Consider the following 20697-nt stretch of genomic DNA (forward strand, 5'->3'; position numbering starts at 1 on the left):
CCACCACCCCCTTCCCCTCTCTCTTGCACCACTCCCCGCTACCCCTCTCCCACCCCCCTACCCCTCTCCCCCTCTTCCTGCCCTCCCCGCTCTCCTCACACTCCCCACTCTCCTCCTCCTCCCCTCCCCCTCTCTCTCCCCCTACCCTGCTCTCCTCTCCCTCCCAAATCTCTCCCATTTCCTCCTCCCCTTCCCCTCCCTCCCCTCTTCTCACCCCGTCTCCCTCTACCCCCCTCCCCCCGCCTGTGTGTTTGGGGGGTGGTTAATGTAAAGTGTGATGCCGCAGCCCCCCCCCCCCCCAAACGCGCGTTGGGGAGACAGACCCAACGGGTCTGCAATTCAATTCAACTTTATTGTCATTGCACAGATACAAGTATGGGTACAACGAAATGCAGTTTAGCGTCAGTCCGTAGTAATAGTGCAATATAGAAATAAAAATACAGAATAAGCAAACAATGTGGACGGAGAGATTGGAGAAATCTATCGGCGGGACTCCGAGTTCAGCAATGTGATGGTGTTGTTGTAGCTGTTCCCCATCCTACTAGTACGAGACCTGAGGCTCCTGTACCGCCTCCCTGATGGGAGGAGGGCAAACAGTCCATGGTTGGGGTGGGAGGGGTCTTTGATGATCTTCCCGGCCCGTCTCAGACACCGTTTTCGGTGGAGGGCATCCATGGCAGGGAGCGGGGCACCGATGATGTACTGAGCGGTTTTCACCACCCGTTGTAGGGGTCTTCGCCCCCCCCCCCCCCCCCCCCAACTCACTCATTTTGTCGCCTCCTGCTGGCCAGTGACCATAACGGCTGCTGACGCTTGGCTCTGTCACGCTGCCTCAAGCCAAATGTTCAACCGCTGCTGGTGGGGGGGGAACAGCCAGCGCGACAGTGCCGCGTCTCACAAGTGCCGACGATGCCAGGCCTCGCACTCTCTAATCGTGCCGCTTTCACTGACTTTTCATTCCACAGTGAGTTCAGTTCGGTAACAACACCAACAGTAACAACAATATTTTTTTTTATATTAGAAAATCAAACTTTAAAATGACCTAAAGACAATGCAAGTCAAACGCAACTAAATTAAAATAGCGTTTTTACTTTAAAATAAGCTAAACACAAATTGTTAGTAGTCAATGAACACGGAAAAAATGTGATTTAAATGCATTTTCTGTTTTATAATGAAATCAAACTTTAAAATAACCAAAGGTACACAAAAAGGCTGGAGAAACTCAGCGGGTGCAGCAGCATCTATGGAGCGAAGGAAATAGGCGACGTTTCGGGCCGAAACCCTTCTTCAGACCAAAAAACTTAAAATAACCAATGTGTATGTTTTATCTTTGAATGAAATCAATGTCAATGAAAACCGTGGTTTTTTTTTGCTTTAAAATGCAACTCAAAATGAAAAATAAGCTAAACGCAATGTCAGTAGTGAATGAACACGGACAAATATATAATAGACCACCCAGTCTTCCCCACACCCGCCCCTGACTGTGTAACACAGTCTCTCCCCCCCACACCCGCCCCTGACGCTGTGTAACACAGTCTCCCCCCCCCCCCACACCCGCCCCTGACTGTGTAATACAGTCTCCCACACCCGCCCCTGACTGTGTAATACAGTCTCCCACACCCGCCCCTGACTCTGTGTAACACAGTCTCCCCCCCCCCCCCCCCCACACCCGCCCCTGACTCTGTGTAACACAGTCTCCCACACCCGCCCCTGACTCTGTGTAACACAGTCTCCCACACCCGCCACGGACTCTGTGTAACACAGTCTCCCCCCGCCCCGGACTGTCTCCCCGCCCCGCCCCGGACCCTGTGTAACACTGTGACAGAGTCGCCGGCAACGGAAGTGGGTCCGCAGCGTGATGGCGGCGGCGCTGAGAGCGGCGGCCGGGGCGGCCCGGAGGGTGAGAGAGAGGGAGGGGGAGACGGGAGGATGAGGGTAGAGGAGAAGTTGCGGATGGAGTGAGGACGGCAGGGAGAGGGGGTGAGGGGGTGTGAGGGGGTAGGTGAGGATGATGGGGTGAGGATGTAGGATGGGGGTTGCGGAATGAGGATTGGGGGTGAGGGTGAGGGGCTGTGAGGAATGAGGATGGGCGGGTGAGGGAATGAGGGGTGAGGGTGAGGGTGGTGAGGATGAGGGGGCTGAGGATGAGTGATGGGGGTGAGAATGAGGGGTAGCGGGTGAGGGGGTGAGGATGAGGCTGGGGTGAGGATGAGGGGGTGAGGGTGAGGGGGTGAGGATGAGGGGGTGAGGATGAGGGGGTGAGGATGAGGGGGTGAGGGTGAGGGGGTGAGGGTGAGGGGGTGAGGGTGAGGGGGTGAGGGTGAGGGGGTGAGGATGAGGGGGTGAGGATGAGGGGGTGAGGATGAGGGGGTGAGGGATGATGGATGGCGGGCGTCGGGTGATGGAGGATGGCGGGAGGGTGAGGATGAGGGGGTGAGGGTGAGGGTGTTTGGGGGTGAGGATGGCGGTGGGAGGATTGAGGGGGGTGAGGAGGATGAGGGGGGTGAGGATGAGGGGGTGCAGGGTGAAGGGGGTTGAGGAGTGAGGGGGTCGAGGATGAAGGGGTGAGGATGAGGATGGGGGGTTTGAGGATAGGGGGTGAGGGTGAGGTGTTGCAGGATGCGGGGGTTGGGTCTTCGGGGGTCTTCTGGGGGGTGCTTGAGGGGGGGGTTTCTTTGAGGTGGTTTCGTCTGAGGTTTTGAGGATTCTTTTTTGTTCTGAGTCTTTTTTGTTGAGGATGGGGGTTGCTTTTCTGGGTTTTCTTCTGAGGGGTCTTCTTGAGGGGTTCGGTGTTCTTTTTTGGTTTGAGGGTTTGGGGGCTTCGGTTTCTTTTTTCTTCTTTTGGAGGGGGTGAGGATCTTGGTTTTGAGGCTTCTGGGGGTTGAGGCTGATGGGGGGGGTTTTTCTTTTTTCGTCTTCTTTTTTTCTTTTTCGGGGTTTGTTGAGGGGGTTTGAGGGCTTTTTTCTCCTCTGAGGGGTCTTTTTCTTCTTCTTTTTTTCTTTTCTTCTTGAGGGCTTCTGAGGGTTTTTTCTTTTTTTGGTTCTTCTTCTTCAGAGAGTGTGAGGGGGTGAGGGGAGGGGGTGAGAGAGGGGTGAGGATGAGTTGGGGGAGAGAAGGTTTTTTGAGGTGAGGGTGAGGGGGTGAGGATGAGGGGGTGAGGATGAGAGGGTGAGGGTGAGGATGAGGATGGGGGGGTGAGGAGAGGATGACGGGATGAGGGGGTGAGGGTGAGGGGATGAGGTTGAGGAGGTTGGGAGATGTAGGTGGGGCGGGCGGTTGTGGGGACACTGTGTGTGTGTGTGTGTGTGTGTGTGTGAGAGTGGAAGTGAGTTGTTGACCTTGGGTCAGCAAGGCCCAGATGGCCCGAAGGGCATGTCTGTACTGGCAGATTCTGGCTGTCACAGTGGGCGGCGCAGCAGTGGAGTTTCTGCCTCAGATTCGGGTTCACTGTCTGTGTGGAGTTTGCACGTTCACCCTGTGATCGTGTGGGTTTACTCCGGGTGCTTCGGTCTCCATTCACACCCCACAAAGACGTGCGGGTTTGCCCTCTGGAAGATGGAGCCAGTGGTGGGGAGTGTGATCTGTGCGATGGACTGGGCTACATCCAACATACAACACTACAGAAGATAGACACAAAATGCCGGAGTAACTCAGCGGGACAGGCAGCATCTCTGGAGAGAAGGAATGGGTGACGTTTCAGAAGAAGGGTCTCGACCCAAAACATCGCCCACTCCTTCTCTCCAGAGATGCTGCCTGTCCTACTGAGTCACTCCAGCATTTTGTGTCTACCTTTGATTTAAACCATCATCTGCAGTTCCTTCCTACACATATAACAGTACAACACAGGAACAGGCCCTTCAGCCCACAATGTCTGTGCTGAACATGATAAACTTGTATCTGCATGCACGTGATCCATATCTCTCCATTCCCTGCATATCCAAGCGCCTGTCCAAATGTCTCTTAAACACCACTATCATAACTGCCTCCACCAGCACCCACGGCAGCGTGTTCCAGATTCATCACCCTCTGTGTAAAAATAAAACTTGCCCCGCACATCTCCTTAAACTTTCCCCCTCTCACCTTAAAGCTACGTTTTCTAGTCTTTGATTTTTCCAAGCTGGGTAATATGACCCAATCATATCATAAGACAGGAGCACAATTAGGCCATTTGGCCCAATGAATACTCCGCCATTCATTCATGGCTGAATCTTTCCCTCTCAACACCATTCTCCTGCTTTCTCCCTCCTACCAATGACCTGCTTACTCATCAAGAACCTGTCAATTTCCACTTTAAAAATACCAATTGACTTTGCTTCCACAGCCATCTGTGGCAATGAGTTCCACAGATTCACCACCCTCTGCTTAAAGGAATTCCTTATGGGCCTGTCCCACTTAGGCGACTGCAGGAGACGATGCAGTCGCCGCATGGTCGCCACATGTTCGCGGGTGGTTGCCTGGGAGTCGCCTTCATGGTCGTTACGAGTTGCCGCATTCTGGGAACTAGTCGCAGCCTCATTGTGGACGCCACAAATTTTTTAACATGTTGAAAAGTTAGCGGCGACTGGAATGAAGCTGCCATGGAGAGTAGCGAGAATTCCCGTGCCGTAGGTTGGTCGCCAGGAGGTCCTAGTGGGTTGCCACAAGTTAGAAGGTTCTCGTAGGTTGTAGCCGGTGCTGACCGGTGAATTTTATTGGGTCATTGGGGGAAAAAAACATAAGCAGTAGTTTTCAGAACCAAGGATAACCGACTGGTAATGTTAATGTCTGTCGAGTTTCACAGCCGTGTACCTCTAGCTTCTTAAAAGTTGTCCCCACTCCTTCTCTCTCCTTCTCCTCCTCCCCTCCCTCCCTCCCTCCCCCCCCCCCTCTTTTAAAGGACTTACCGTACACTGTGCTTTAGCCGTCTTAATTACAGCGCCAACCTTCCTGCTGATCGCAGTGTGTGTCTGTGTCACCTTGGCTGTCACCTTGGCTTTCCACCATGTGAATTTCACTCAGACAGCACTCCCCTTGCTTGCCCTGTCCCCCGCCTGCATACCAGGCTGTGAAGAAAGGTGGGTGTGTTTGTGTGTGTGTTTTTTTTCCACTCTGACAGTCGCCGTTCCAGTAGCTAGTTTTTCGCCGAAGTGGGACAGGCCCATATGGATCACCCCTCATCCTCCTGCACTCCAAGGAATAGAGTCTCCTCCTCTTTCTATAGTTCAGGCCCTTAAGTCCTGGCAACTTCCTCATCGATCTTCTCTGCACCCTTTCCTACTTAACTGCATCTGTCCAATAACTTGGTGCCCACAACTGAACACAATACTCTAAATGTGGCCTCACCAACGTCTTGTACGACTGTAACTTGACCTCCCAACTTCTACACTCAATACTCTGGCTGATGAAGGCCAATGTACCAAGGTGTTGAAAGTCTTTTTGACCACCCTATCTACCAGTAATGCCATTTTCAAGGGACCATGCACCTGTACTCCTAGATCCCTCTGCTCCACAACACTACCCAGAGCTCTACCATTCACTGTGTAGGTCCTGCCCATGTTTGACATCCCAAAACGCAACACCTCACACTTCTCTGTATTAAATTCCATCAACCATTCCTCTGCCCACCTGGCCAATTGTTCCAGATTCTGCAGCAAACTTTCACAACCCTCTTCACTATCTGTAAAACCACTCACTTTTGTATCATCAGCAAACTTGCTAATCTTGCCCTGTATATTCTCATCCAAATCATTGATGTAGATGACAAACAGTAACGGGCCCAGCACCGAACCCTGAGGCACACCACTAGTCACAGGCCTCCGTTCTGAGAAGCAACCTTCCACCATCACCCTCTGCTTCCTTCCATGGAGCCAATTTACTAACCATTCAGCTATCTCTCCTTGGATCCCATGCTGGGGGGCAGGTTTTTTTTCACACGTGCTGCCAGGGGTGGTAGTGGAGGCGGATACGATAGTGGTTGAAGAGGCTATTGGCACGGACATGGATACGGAGGGATATGGATCAGGCAGAGCAGTTTAACGACATTGTGGGCCGAAGGGCCTGTTCCTGTGCTGTACTGCGTCCTCATCCCTGCTGTAATGGGATGACCAGATCTGCTTATTGCTGCGCTGTGTACTAACTGTGTATCCCCCCCCCCTCCACCCCGTTCTATCCCCACGCTGACCACCCCAGCTGAGCGTGCCGGCCATGCGCAACACAGACGGGCGCTACCGGGTCACCATGATCCCGGGAGACGGGGTGGGTCCGGAGCTGATGCACGCCGTCAAGGAGGTCTTCCAGGTAATGGGGGGGGGGGGGGGGGTGATGGGGGGGTTGGGTGTCCCAGTGCGGGGGCTCTGCGCGAGGGGTGGGGCCATTCTGGCTGGGTGGGGTTAGTGTCTGTGTGAGGGGCAGTTGATGAGCTGGTGTCGGACTTATGGGTTGGAGCTGAGGGGGGATGGGTGGGTGAGGGGGATGGGTGGGTGAGGGGGGTGGGTGGGTGAATGGGGGAGGGTGGGTGAATGGGGGAGGGTGGGTGAATGGGGGAGGGTGGGTGAGGGGGATGGGTGGGTGAGGGGGATGGGTGGGTGAGGGGGGATGGGTGGGTGAGGGGGATGGGTGGGTGAGGGGGGGTGGGTGGGTGAATGGGGGAGGGTGGGTGAGGGGGGGAGGGTGGGTGAATGGGGGAGGGTGGGTGAGGGGGGATGGGTGGGTGAGGGGGGATGGGTGGGTGAGGGGGGGTGGGTGGGTGAATGGGGGAGGGTGGGTGAGGGGGGATGGGTGGGTGAGGGGGATGGGTGGGTGAGGGGGATGGGTGGGTGAGGGGGGGTGGGTGGGTGGGTGAGGGGTGAGGGGTGGTGTGAGGTGTGCGTTGCTGACTCTCCCCCCCCTTCCCCCCAGCTGCGGAGGTGAGGAGGGGGGTGGGTGAGGGGTGGTGTGTGTGTGTTGCTGACTCTTCCCCTCCCCCCCGCAGGCTGCGGAGGTGCCGGTGGTGTTTGAGGAACACCACGTGAGTGAGGTGCAGAACATGGCCTCCGATCAGAAGCTGCAGCAGTTGCTCTCCTCCGTGAAGGATACCCGCGTCGCCATCAAAGGTCAGAGGTCAGGGATCGGCCGCAGGGTCACTGTCCCATCACCCCATCCCCGCTTCTCGCTCCCACCATTGCCCCCATCCCCCCTTTCAAGAGAGTTAGATCGAGCTCTTAAAGATAGCGGAATCAGGGGATATGGGGAGAGGGCAGGAACGGGGTACTGATGGAGGATGATCAGCCATGATCACATTGAATGGCGGTGCTGGCTCGAAGGGCCGAATGGCCTACTCCTGCACCTATTGTCTATTGTAGGAGGGGGTTCTGTGCTACCCCTGTACCCTGCATCTGCTTTATTCAGATAGGCACAGACAATCTAAAACAGAAGGTAGACACAAAATGCTGGAGTAACTGAGCGGGTCAGGCAGCATCTGTGGAGAACATGGATAGGTGACGTTTCAGAGAGCTGGAGTAACTCAGCGGGTCAGGCAGCATCTCTGGAGAGAAGGAATAGGTGCTGTTTCGGGTGAAGACCCTTCTTGAGGTCTTGACCCGAAACGTCACCTATTCCTTCTCTCCAAAGATGCCGACCCGCTGAGTTACTCCAGCTTTTTGTGTCTATCTTCGGCGTGAACCAGCATCTGCTGTTCCATCCTACACATTATCAAACAAGTTGATTTTTTGAAGGCCTTATCAATGCGCGTCTGGAAACACTGAGCTAACCCAAACTGTTTCAGCAATTCATAGTACCTACACCACCAGGGGCGCCGTATGATGGCAGCTCCACCGGCAGTCTGTTCGTTTTTTCAACTTTTTTTTCATTTTTAGCATTTGTTAAAAGTTTGTTTTAATGTTTAAGAAGGAACTACCTGAAAGAGAAGTCAATGTTCATACTGCTGGGGTGCAAAGTGCACAAGCGAAATATGAGGTGCTGCTCCTTATATTTCCGGGAGATCACTGAACACCTCCGCTCGGTTCGCAATAACCAGCCTGATCTCCTGGTGACTCAGCACTTCAACTCCCCCTCCCAATCCGAATCCGACCTTTCTGTCCTGGGCCTCCTCCATGGCCAGAGTGAGGACCACCGTAAATTGGAGGAGCAGCACCTCATATTTTGCTTGGGCAATTTGCACCCGAGTGGTATGAATATTGACTTCTCTAATATCAGGTAGTCCTTACTTTCTCCTCCCCTTCTCAGCTCTCCCTCGGCTCTCTGGCTCCACCTTTTCCTTTCTTTCTTCCTCCCACCCCCCCCCCCCCCTCACATCAGTCTGAAGAAGGGTTTCGACCCGAAACGTTGCCTATTTCCTTCGCTCCATAGATGCTGCCCCACCTGCTGAGTTTCTCCAGCATTTTTGTCTACCTTTGTTTTAATGTTCTCCAGTTTGTCTTATATGGGGGGGGGGGGGGGGAGGGGATCGGGGGAAACGTTTTTTCAGGTTCTTACCTTGCCGGAGATGTGATTAATTTTTGGATCTCATTCTCCGGGCACTCTGCGGCCTGCCATCGATAGAGCTGGAGGCCTCCTCGGACTGTCGTGAGCCCCACCACGGGGCGTGGACTTAACATCGGAGCTGATCCTTTGCCTGGGATCGCTCCAACCGCGGCCTACGGACTTACCATCAAGAGCTCGCAGTCTCGGGAGAGGCCGTGGATGTCGGGAGCTCCAACGTCGCTGAAGGTTCGACCCGCCCCGACACGAGGTTCGATCGTCGCGGACGGCCCGAACGCAGCCGGCTACAGGAGTCAAGATCGTCCCGTCAACGGAGGGCTCAAGCCCCACCCAGCCGCGGGAGAACAAAGGGAAGAGACTTGAACTGTATTTCGCCTTCCATCACAATGAGGAATGTGTAGGAGTCACGGTGGTGGATGTTCATGTTAAAATGTGTTTTGGGTGTTCTGTTGCTTTTTATTTGTGTGACTGTTTGGCCAATGAAATTCCTCGTTTGTTGCAAAACATACTTGGCTAATAAAGTGTGATTCTGATTCTGATACACCATTTTTATATCCTCGTGACAATGGTTAGTGGAGCTGAAATAAATCATCGTTGATCAATGTCTTTGTAACCTTTCATCTTTGTCTTTCCCCAGAGTTAACTTCACCCTTATGTTTCTTGTTGTTTTGAAACTCTCTCTCCCATATATTTAACAAATAGATACCATAGATGTCAAGGGCCTGTCCCACTTGCCAATTTTTTCGGCCACTGCCGGCATCATATCAGTGTCGCCAAAAGATTTTGAACATTTCAAAATCCAGCGGCGACAAAAAAAATGTTGTGACACTTGAAAAAACACCGTGCGTCGTACGACATCACGCCGCGTTACCGCCGCATCACGCCGCTAATTTTTCAGTGACCTTATACGCCAGTCAACGATGCCTTAAATGTCCCTGTAGGGAGAATTGATGGAGTCTACTTGTTAAAGGAGATCATTTGTTCACCTTTGGGAGACTTGCCTGCTAAATACAGTAACAAAGAGCAGCTGTAAGCTGAAGATTGCAACAGATAAGAACCTAGACAGAACTGCAAAGGACTATCCCACCCTCAATAGATAACCATATAACAATTACAGCACGGAAACAGGATAATGGAGCATCTATGGAGCGAAGGAAATAGGCAACGGAATAAGGAAGCCTGTTTTTAGTGTAATGTATTAGTTTGAGCTATTTTAATTCAACTGTGCTGTGAAAACTATAAACACATTGCCACGTGTATAAATCACTTTTGTAACATTCTAAGGTAGACAAAAATGCTGGAGAAACTCAGCGGGTGAGGCAGCATCTATGGAGCGAAGGAATAGGCGACGTTTCGGGTCGAGACTCTTCTTCAGACATTATATGTTGGCCATCTTTCCCGTTGTGTGTTCCCAGTGTGTGAACTCTAGGGGTGAACACACGACAAACTACACATCTTCATCATTTCCAAACTTCTGATCCCCCCCTAATAACCCCCAACACCCGAAATGATTAAGAAGGGTCTCGTGCCGAAACGCTACCCATTCCTGCCTGTCCCGCTGAGTTACTCCAGCATGTTGTGTCAGTTACTCAACCCCCCCCTCCCCCATGACCGATACCCTCTCAGTCGATCCACCACCCCCTCCATTCACCCCCACCTCCCCCCCCCCCCTATGTTACCCCCCTCCCCCAAAGACTGACACCCCTCCCGTGTGTTGCAGGCAAGATGCACACCCCGATGGAGTACAAGGGAGAGTTCGCCTCTTTCGAGATGAAACTACGGTAGGGTGGGGAGGCGGGGGGGGGGGGTGGGGACACAGGGAGGGAGGGGGGGGCAGGAGGGCACCTCAGGGTGGGGGTGATACGAAGGGGAGGGACCCAAGGTGGGGGGGTGCGGAGGAGAGATTGGTGGGGAGGAGGTTGCGGGGAGAACCAGGGATGGGTGGGGGGGTAATCAGTGCTGCCCCCCCCCCCCGATGGGGGTGGGGGGGAGGGGGGTAATGGGTTCTGGGCCTAGTCGCTGGGTTGGGGGGGGGGGGGGGGTTGATGGGGTTATCGATGCCCCCCCCTGACATCACTGCCCGCAGGAAGATGCTGGACCTGTTTGCCAATGTGGTGCATGTACAGAGTCTGCCCGGCTACCCCACCCGGCACGTCAACCTGGACCTGGTCGTCATCCGCGAGCAGACTGAGGGGGAGTACAGCTCACTGGAGCACCAGGTAACCCCCCCCAACCCCAAACACCCCCTCCTCCCCACCCCAAACACCCCCAAACACCAACCGCACACAAGCCCAAACACCCCCTCCTCCCCAACCCAAACACCAACCGCACACAACCCCAAACACCACCTCCTCCCCACCGCAAACACCGAACACCGACCCCCCGACCCCAAATCTCCCCCTCCTCACCCCAAATACCGACCCCGCACAAGCCCAAACACCCCCTCCTCCCCAACCCAAACACCGACCCCACACAACCCCAAACACCCCCTCTTCCCCCACCTCAAACACCGACCCCCCTGCCCCCACCTCAAACACCGCCCTCCCCAAACACCGGCCCTACCCCCGCAACGAACATCCCTCCCCACCCGCCCTGAGCAACCCCCTCACTCACCCCCACCCCGAACAACTGCACACCCCACCCCGAACACCCCACCCCCTATACCTGCACCCTATCCCCGCTCCCCGAAACCCCATCCCACCCGGAACAACAACCTGGACCTGGTCATCATCCGCGAGCAGACGAAGGTGGAGTGATACAGTGTGGAAACAGGCCCTTCAGCCCAACTTGCCCACCCGGCCAACAATGTCCCAGCTACACTAGTCCCACCTGCCTGCGCTTGGTCCTTATCCCTCCAAACCTGTCCTATCCATGTACCTGTCTAACTGTTTCTTAAACAATGGGATAGTCCCAGCCTCAACTACCTCCTCTGGCAGCTCGTTCCATACACCCATTGCTTCATTGGTTTGTCTCTCTCTCCCGCCCCTTCTCTCTCTCCCGCCCCTTCTCTCTCTCCCTCCCTCTCTTTCCCCCTCCCTCTTTCTCTCCACCCCTGTCTCCCCCCACCCTTCCCTCCCTCTCTCCCACTCCCCGCGCCCCTCCCTCTCCCCCTGCCCCTCCTTCTCTCCCCCTGCCCCTCTCTCAGAGTGTGCAGGGCGTGGTGGAATGCCTGAAGATCATCACCAGGGAGAAGTCGCGCCGAATTGCCAAGTTTGCCTTCGACTTTGCCACCAAGAACGGACGCCGCAAGGTCACCGCCGTGCACAAGGCCAACATCATGTGAGCCCCCCCTCTCCGTGACCTCCCCGTGACCTCCCACCCCACCTCCCCTCCCTGACACCGTCCCATCTCCCGCAAGGTCACCGCCGTGCACAAGGCCAACATCATGTGAGCCCCCCCTCCCCGTGACCTCCCACCCCACCTCCCCTCCCTGACACCGTCCCATATCCCGCAAGGTCACCGCCGTGCACAAGGCCAACATCATGTGAGCCCCCCCTCCCCGTGACCTCCCCGTGACCTCCCACCCCACCTCCCCTCCCTCACACCGTCCCATATCCCGCAAGGTCACCGCCGTGCACAAGGCCAACATCATGTGAGCCCCCCCTCCCCGTGACCTCCCACTACGCTAAAACTTTGGAATTTAGAAGGATGAGAGGGTATGTCATTGAAACATATAAGATTATTAAGGGTTTGGACACGCTAGAGGCAGGTAACATGTTTCCGATGTTGGGGGCCACACTGTTTCAGAACAAGGGGTAAGCCATTTAGAACGGAGACGAGGAAACACTTTTTCTCACAGAGAGTTTTGAGTGTGAAATTCTCTGCCTCTGAGGGCGGTGGAGGCAGGTTTTCTGGATGCTTTCAAGAGAGAGCTAGATAGGGCTCTTAAAGATAGTGGAGTCTGGGGATACGGGGAGAAGGCAGGAATGGGGTACTGATTGAGGATGATCAGCCATGATCACATTGAATGGCGGTGTTGGCTTGAATGACCTACTGCTGCACCTATTGTTTATTGTCCATTGTCTACAAGCCCCCCTTACTCCACCGCCCCCACGCAAGCTCCCTGTTGTACACAAGGCTAACACGTGAGGACCCCTGTACACCCCCACTGTGCCCCCTCAAACCCCCCCCATTCCCACTCACTTCCCCAAACACTCTCCCAACTCTCTTTTTGGGTGGAGCCTAGGAACATAGAAACACAGAAAAATAGGTGCAGGAGTAGGCCATTCGGCCCTTCCAGCCAGCACCACCATTCAATGTGATCATCGCTGATCATCCACAATCAGTACCCCGTTCCTGCCTGCTCCCCATAGTAAGAGCTAAATCTAACTCTCTCTTGAAAACATCCAGTGAATTGGCCTCCATTGCCTTCTGTGGCAGAGAATTCCACAAATCACAACTATCAGGGTGAAAAAGTGTTTCCTCATCTCAGTTTTTAAATGGCTTACCCCTTATTCTTATACCGTGGCCCCTGGTTCTGGACTCCCTTAACATTGGGAACATGTTTCCTGCCTCTAGCGTGTCCAAACCCTTATTAATCTTATATGTTTCAATAAGATTCCCTCTCATCCTTCTAAATTCCAGCGTATACAAGCCCAGCCGCTCCATTCTATCAACATATGACAGTCCCGCCATCCCGGGAATTAACCTTGTGAACCTACTTTGCACTCGCTCAATAGCAAGAATGACCTTCCTCAAATTTGGAAACCAAAACTGCACATAATACTCCAGGTGTGGTCTCACTAGGGCCCTGTACAACTGCAGAAGAACCTCTTAGCTCCTATACTCAACCCTTCTTGTTATGAAGGCCAACATGCCATTAACTTTCTTCACTGCCTGCTGTACCTGCATGCTTACTTTCATTGACTGATGAACAAGGCCACCCAGATCCTGCTGTACTTCCCCTTTTCCCAACACCATTTAGCTAATAATCTGCCTTCCTGTTTTTGCCACCAGTGGATAGCCTCACATTTATCCACATTAAACTGCATCTGCCATGCATCTGCCCACTCACCCAACCTGTCCAAGTCACCCTGCAGCCTCATAAAATCCTCCTCGCAGCTCACATTGTCACCCAGCTTTCTGTCATCCGCAAACTTGGAGATGTTACATAGAAACATAGAAACATAGAAATTAGGTGCAGTAGGCCATTCGGCCCTTCGAGCCTGCACCGCCATTCAATATGATCATGGCTGATCATCCAACTCAGTATCCCGTACCTGCCTTCTCTCCATACCCTCTGATCCCCTTAGCCACAAGGGCCACATCTAACTCCCTCTTAAATATAGCCAATGAACTGGCCTCGACTACCCTCTGTGGCAGGGAGTTCCAGAGATTCACCACTCTCTGTGTGAAAAAAGTTCTTCTCATCTCGGTTTTAAAGGATTTCCCCCTTATCCTTAAGCTGTGACCCCTTGTCCTGGACTTCCCCAACATCGGGAGCAATCTTCCTGCATCTAGCCTGTCCAACCCCTTAAGAATTTTGTAAGTTTCTATAAGATCCCCTCTCAATCTCCTAAATTCTAGAGAGTATAAACCAAGTCTATCCAGTCTTTCTTCATAAGACAGTCCTGACATCCCAGGAATCAGTCTGGTGAACCTTCTCTGCACTCCCTCTATGGTAATAATGTCCTTCCTCAGATTTGGAGACCAAAACTGTACGCAATACTCCAGGTGTGGTCTCACCAAGACCCTGTACAACTGCAGTAGAACCTCCCTGCTCCTATACTCAAATCCTTTTGCTATGAAAGCTAACATACCATTCGCTTTCTTCACTGCCTGCTGCACCTGCATGCCTACTTTCAATGACTGGTGTACCATGACAGCCAGGTCTTGCTGCATCTCCCCTTTTCCTAGTCGGCCACCATTTAGATAATAGTCTGCTTTCCTGTTTTTGCCACCAAAATGGATAACCTCACATTTATCCACATTATACTGCATCTGCCAAACATTTGCCCACTCACCCAGCCTATCCAAGTCACCTTGCAGTCTCCTAGCATCCTCCTCACAGCTAACACTGCCCCCCAGCTTAGTGTCATCCGCAAACTTGGAGATATTGCCTTCAATTCCCTCATCCAGATCATTAATATATATTGTAAATAGCTGGGGTCCCAGCACTGAGCCTTGCGGTACCCCACTAGTCACTGCCTGCCATAGTGAAAAGGACCCTTTTACTCCTACTCTTTGCTTCCTGTTTGCCAGCCAGTTCTCTATCCACATCAATACTGAACCCCCAATGCCGTGTGCTTTAAGTTTGTATACTAATCTCTTATGTGGGACCTTGTCGAAAGCCTTCTGGAAGTCCAGATACACCACATCCACTGGTTCTCCCCTATCCACGCTACTAGTTACATCCTCGAAAAATTCTATAAGATTCGTCAGACATGATTTACCTTTTGTAAATCCATGCTGACTTTGTCCAATGATTTCACCACTTTCCAAATGTGCTGCTATCCCATCTTTAATAACTGACTCTAGCAGTTTCCCCACTACCGATGTTAGACTAACTGGTCTGTAATTCCCCGTTTTCTCTCTCCCTCCCTTTTTAAAAAGTGGGGTTACGTTTGCTACCCGCCAATCCTCAGGAACTACTCCAGAATCTAAAGAGTTTTGAAAGATTATTACTAATGCATCCACTATTTCTGGAGCTACTTCCTTAAGTACTCTGGGATGCAGCCTATCTGGCCCTGGGGATTTATCGGCCTTTAATCCATTTAATTTACCCAACACCACTTCCCGGCTAACCTGGATTTCACTCAATTCCTCCAACTCCTTTGACCCGCGGTCCCCTGCTATTTCCGGCAGATTATTTATGTCTTCCTTAGTGAAGACGGAACCAAAGTAGTTATTCAATTGGTCCGCCATATCCTTGTTCCCCATGATCAACTCACCTGTTTCTGACTGCAAGGGACCTACATTTGTTTTAACTAATCTCTTTTCACATATCTATAAAAACATTTGCAGTCAGTTTTTATGTTCCCTGCCAGTTTTCTTTCATAATCTATTTTTCCTTTCCTAATTATGCCCTTTGTCCTCCTCTGCTGGTCTCTGAATTTCTCCCAGTCCTCCGGTATGCTGCTTTTTCTGGCTAATTTGTACGCATCATCCTTCGCTTTGATACTATCCCTGATTTCCCTTGTTATCCACGGATGCACTACCTTCCCTGATTTATTCTTTTGCCAAACTGGGATGAACAATTTTTGTAGTTCATCCATGCAGTCTTTAAATGTCTTCCATTGCATATCCACCGTCAACCCTTTTAGAATTAATTGCCAGTCAATCTTGGCCAATTCACGTCTCATACCCTCAAAGTTACCTTTCTTTAAGTTCAGAACCATTGTTTCTGAATTAACAATGTCACTCTCCATCCTAATGAAGAACTCAACCATATTATGGTCACTCTTGCCCAAGGGGGCACGTACAACAAGACTGCTAACTAACCCTTCCTCATTACTCAATACCCAGTCTAAAATAGCCTGCTCTCTCGTTAGTTCCTCTACATGTTGATTTAGATAACTAAATCAACATGTAGTTCCCTCGTCTAAATTGTTAATATATATTGTAAATAACTGTGGTCCCAGCACCGAGCCTTGCGGCACCCCACGAGTCACTGCCTGCCATTCTGAAAAGGACCCGTTAATTCCTACACTTTGCTTCCTGTCTGCCAACCAGTTTTCTATCCATGTCAATGCCCTACCCCCAATACCATGTGCTCTAACCTTGCCCACTAACCTCTTGTGTGGGACAGGACAGGGATGATCACCTTGTTGGGGGTGTACTGCAGACCCCAAATAGTCAACGGGAATTAGAAGAACAAATATGCAGACATCTGCAAGTCAAATAAGCTTGTTATAGTCGGGGATATTAACTTTCCCAATATTGATTGGGAAATTCATAGTGTGAAAGGATTAGATTGGGTGCAATTTCTCAAAGGTGTTCAGGAGAGTGAATGAAGTTTTTGTGGAGGAGTCTTTTGGGACCAGTGAGCACTGTGTGATTAGGTTTACGTTAGTCATGGATAGGGACAGAGAGGGCCCACGTGTTAAAATGCTAAATTGGGGTAAGGCCAACTTTGAGGGCATGAGAGAAGGTCTCGCTCAAGTTGATTGGAGCAGGTTGTTTGAGGGGAAAGGAACATCAGCCAAATGGTATGTTTTTAACAATGTCTCCCCTCCCCTCGCTCTCCCCCTCTCTCTCTCCCCTCCTCTCTCTCCAACTCTCTCCCCTTCCCTCTCTCTCCCCTCCCCTTCCCTCTCTCTCCCCTCCCCACCCTCTCCCTTCTCTCTGCCCTTCCCTCTCTCTGCCCTCCCCCTCCCCCTCTCTCCCCGTGCTACAGGAAGTTGGGTGACGGGCTGTTCCTGCAGTGTTGCCGTGAGATGGCCGACCTGTACCCCAACATCATCCACGACACCATCATCATCGACAACTGCTGCATGCAGGTATCCCCCCCCCTCCCCCCCAATCACACACCCCTGCACCCTCACCCCCACCGATACTCCACCCCTCTGCACACCCCCTTCATCTCCCCTTCCCCCCCTCGCACTGATCCCACCTCCCACACACACCCCCACAGCTGGTGTCTGACCCCCAACCCCCCATGACCCTCTCTCCCCCCATCTCTCTGACCCTCTCTCCCCCGGTCTGTCTCCCCCACAGCTGGTATCTGACCCCCCTGACCCTCTCTCTCTCTCCCTCTCTCCGTCTCTCTGACCCTCTCTCCCCCGGTCTGTCTCCCCCACAGCTAGTATCTGACCCCCCTGACCCTCTCTCTCTCTCTCTCTCCCCGTCTCTCTGACCCTCTCTCCCCTGTCTCTGTCTTCCCCACAGCTGGTGTCTGACCCCCACCAGTTTGATGTGCTGGTGATGCCGAACCTGTACGGGAACATCATAGACAACCTGGCGGCGGGGCTGGTGGGGGGGGCCGGCGTGGTCCCCGGAGAGAGCTTCAGCTCCGAGTACGCGGTCTACGAAACGGTACTGGGGGGGGGGGGGGGGGGGGGCAGGGAGGGGGGGGATGAGGTGGGAGGGGAGGGTGGTCACAGAGCCCAGGAGTGGTTGAATGGTACATTTTTTGTCACATGTGCAAGCTCAGTGAAATTCTATTCTTACCTGCAGCCCAGTTGAGTTTGCCACACCTAAGCATATAGAGTCATAGAGTGATACAGTGTGGAAACAGGCCCTTCAGCCCAACTTGCCCACACCCACCAACATGCCCCAGCTACACTAGTCCCACCTGCCGACATTTGGTCCATATCCTTTTAAAAATAGAAAATAGGTGCAGGAGTTGGCCTTCAATGTGATCATGGCTCATCATCCAAAATCTGTACCCCGTTCCTGCTTTTTATACATATCCCTTGATTCCTTGAGCTAAATCTAACTCTCTCTTGAAAACATCCAGTGAATTGGCCTCCGCTGCCTTCTGTGGCAGAGAATTCCACAGATTCACAACTCTCTGGGTGAAGAAGTTTTTCCTCATTTCAGTCCTAAATGGCCTACCCCTTATTGTTAAACTGTGACCCCTGGTTCTGGATGCCCAACATCGGGTACTTTTCTCCTGCATCTAGTGTGTCCAATCCTATAAGAATTTTACATGTTTCTATAAGATTCCCTCACATCCTTCTCAACCCTTCCCATCCGTATATCTGTCAAGACGTCTTTTAAAAGTTATAATAGTATCTGCTTCTATAGTTTCCACTGGCAGCTCCTTCCGCATACGGACCACCCTCTTAAATCTCTCCCCTTTCACGTTAAGCCTGTGCCCTCTAGGTTTAGAATCCTCTACCCTGGCGAAAAGACTGTGAGCGTTCACTTTATCCGTGCCCCTCACGATCTTGTACACCTCAATAAGGTCACCTCTCAGCCTCCCCCGCTCCAAAGAACAAAGTCCCAGCCTATGCAGCGTCTCCTTGTAACTCAAGCCCACAATCCTGGAGAATCACTCCTGCACCCTTTCCCAAATTAGAGGGTGGTTCTGCTCGCACCATTGCAGGGGGATGGGGGGGGGGGGGGGGCTGGAGCTGGGGGAGGTGGTGCTGTGGGTGGCTGACCATGTGCCTGGTGAGGGACGGGGAGAGGCTGGTGTATGTGGGCTGTGAGGGGGTGTGTGACCCTGTGTGTGACCCTGTGTGTTCCAGGGAGCCCGCCACCCCTTCTCCCAGGCCATGGGTCGTAACATCGCCAACCCCACCGCCATGCTGCTGAGTGCCGCCAACATGCTGCGCCACCTCAAGTGAGTTCCACCCTCACCCTGACCTCCTCAACCTGACCCCCCCCCCCACGCTGACCCCCCCTCACTCTGACCTCCCCGCACTCTGACCCCCTCACCCTGATCCCCTCACCCTGAACCCCACTACCCTGACCCCTCACCCCTGAACCCACTCACTCAACCTCTCCCTCACCCCGACCCCCCATGACACCCTTCACGCTGACCCCTCCACATCCTGACCCCCTCACCCCGACTCCCCTCACATCAAGTGACCCCTGCCCCACCCCCTAGTCTCTCTCCTCCACGCCTCCTTCCCCCCCCCCCCCCCCCCCCCCGTGTGTCCCCGTCCACCGTGGGTCTCAGCCCCCACCCCGTCTCCCCTCTCGCTGGAGCGGGAGTGTCATGCATCCCCAACCCCTTTCTCGCCCGGAGTGGGTGGGGGGAGGAGGGTGAGGGGGGATGTTTGTGGTGGGGGGGCTGACGGTGACCATGTTGTGTTGCAGCCTGGAGTTCCATTCCAACATGGTGGCCCAGGCCGTCCGGAAAGTCATCAGACAGGGCAAGGTGAGTGTGGGGACGGGGCTACGTCAAGATGGGGGGGGGGTTATGGGGTGGGGAATGTTGCGGGGGCTGGTGGAAGATGGGTGGAGAGGGGAGTCGAATGGTGGGATCAGGGGCCGGTGGGGAGGGGAGGGAGGTTGGGTTAGGGTGGGGGTAAGTGGGGGGGGGGGGGGGGGGGGTGCGTTGGGAGGGACACGCGTATCTACACAGGATTGAGCCACATCTATAACTACAATTTCTTGCGATCTAGGGCAGAGCTGTTCCCAAAGCAAGCTGCAATGCAGCCCAGCCAAGGCAACACTTCCCTCTCCCCCCTCGCCGACCCCACCCCCTGCATCCCTATCCCTTCCTCCAATGAAGGTCATTAACCTGCCCCACAGTTCACCACCATGTATCTCTCTTGGGCTCACAATCAGCCGATCGGGGAACTTCCTTGCCCCAGCTCATCTGTTGCCCACCCTGAATGGTCCAGGGGGCGGGGGGGGGGGGGTTGCTTCTAGTTTTTGCCCCCACAACAATCCATCAGAAGGGTCCCGACCCAAAACGTCACCTATCCATGTTCTCCACAGATGCTGCCTGACCCGCTGAGTTACTCCAGCACACTGTCTATTTGTAGTTTAAACCAGCACCTGCAGTTCCTTCCTTCACACGTTGATTCTCTCCGTAGGTTCGGACATACGACATGGGCGGATACTCCACCTCGGCCGAGTTTACAGCGGCTGTGATCACCAACCTCGAGAGCTGAGCACCGGGGGAGTCCTGCTCCCCACCGCACACTCCCCCCTCCCCTCCCCGCTCTCTCCACCCTCCAACCTCAAGAAGTTGTCCCAACCCGAAACGTCACCTGTCCATGTTCTCCTGAAGCTGCCTGGTGCGCTGGGTTACTCCAGATTCCAGCAAGTAACAGCCTTGTGTTTGTAGTTGTGGCCCCGCCGGACCAGTCGTAGTGCTCTTGTCTGTGTTGTAACCCTGTCTAATGTGAATAAAGACTGGAGGCGGCAGCGGACTGCTTTGTGTCGGTATGTTGGCTTTGCATCCAGGGCTGTGAGGTGGAGTAGACAGGTTCTTGATTGATGCAGCACAGAAACTGGCCCATCAGTCCACAATCACCTATCCACACTCGTTCTGCTATCCCACTTTCTCATCCATTTCCCGGTTTCCCATCTGGAGACACAGGTTCCATCCCGACTACGGGTGCTGTCTGTACGGAGTTTGTACGTTCTCCCCGTGACCTGCATGGGTTTTCTCTTCGGATCTTCGGTTTCCTCCCACACTCCAAAGTCGTACAGGTTTGTAGGTTAATTGGTTTGGTATAAATATAAATTGTCCCTAGTGTGTGTAGGGTCGTGTTAATGTGCGGGATCGCTGGTTGGCACAGACTAGGTGGGCCAAAGGGCCTGTTTCCACACTGTATCTCTCAATTACACTAAACAGCAACAGCTTTTACTGTACACATGAATAAACTAAACAAAGT

The 20697-nt window shown here is 53.2% G+C and overlaps 1 protein-coding gene across 1 annotated transcript; it reads left to right on the forward strand.

Annotated features, from left to right (window-relative positions):
* The first annotated feature begins 1725 nt into the window (after positions 1–1725).
* idh3b (isocitrate dehydrogenase (NAD(+)) 3 non-catalytic subunit beta) lies at positions 1726–20227 on the forward strand. The gene is made up of 11 exons (XM_033036277.1): positions 1726–1900; positions 6170–6277; positions 6951–7071; positions 10179–10239; positions 10545–10677; positions 11604–11737; positions 16794–16896; positions 17285–17431; positions 18592–18686; positions 19166–19226; positions 19891–20227. The coding sequence occupies exons 1-11, from the start codon at positions 1859–1861 to the stop codon at positions 19966–19968; spliced, it is 1083 nt and encodes a 360-aa protein (XP_032892168.1). The 5' UTR covers positions 1726–1858; the 3' UTR covers positions 19969–20227.
* Positions 20228–20697: the final 470 nt, after the last annotated feature.

Source organism: Amblyraja radiata, chromosome 1 (genome assembly GCF_010909765.2).
Source record: "Amblyraja radiata isolate CabotCenter1 chromosome 1, sAmbRad1.1.pri, whole genome shotgun sequence".
Taxonomy (NCBI): Eukaryota; Metazoa; Chordata; class Chondrichthyes; order Rajiformes; family Rajidae; genus Amblyraja; species Amblyraja radiata.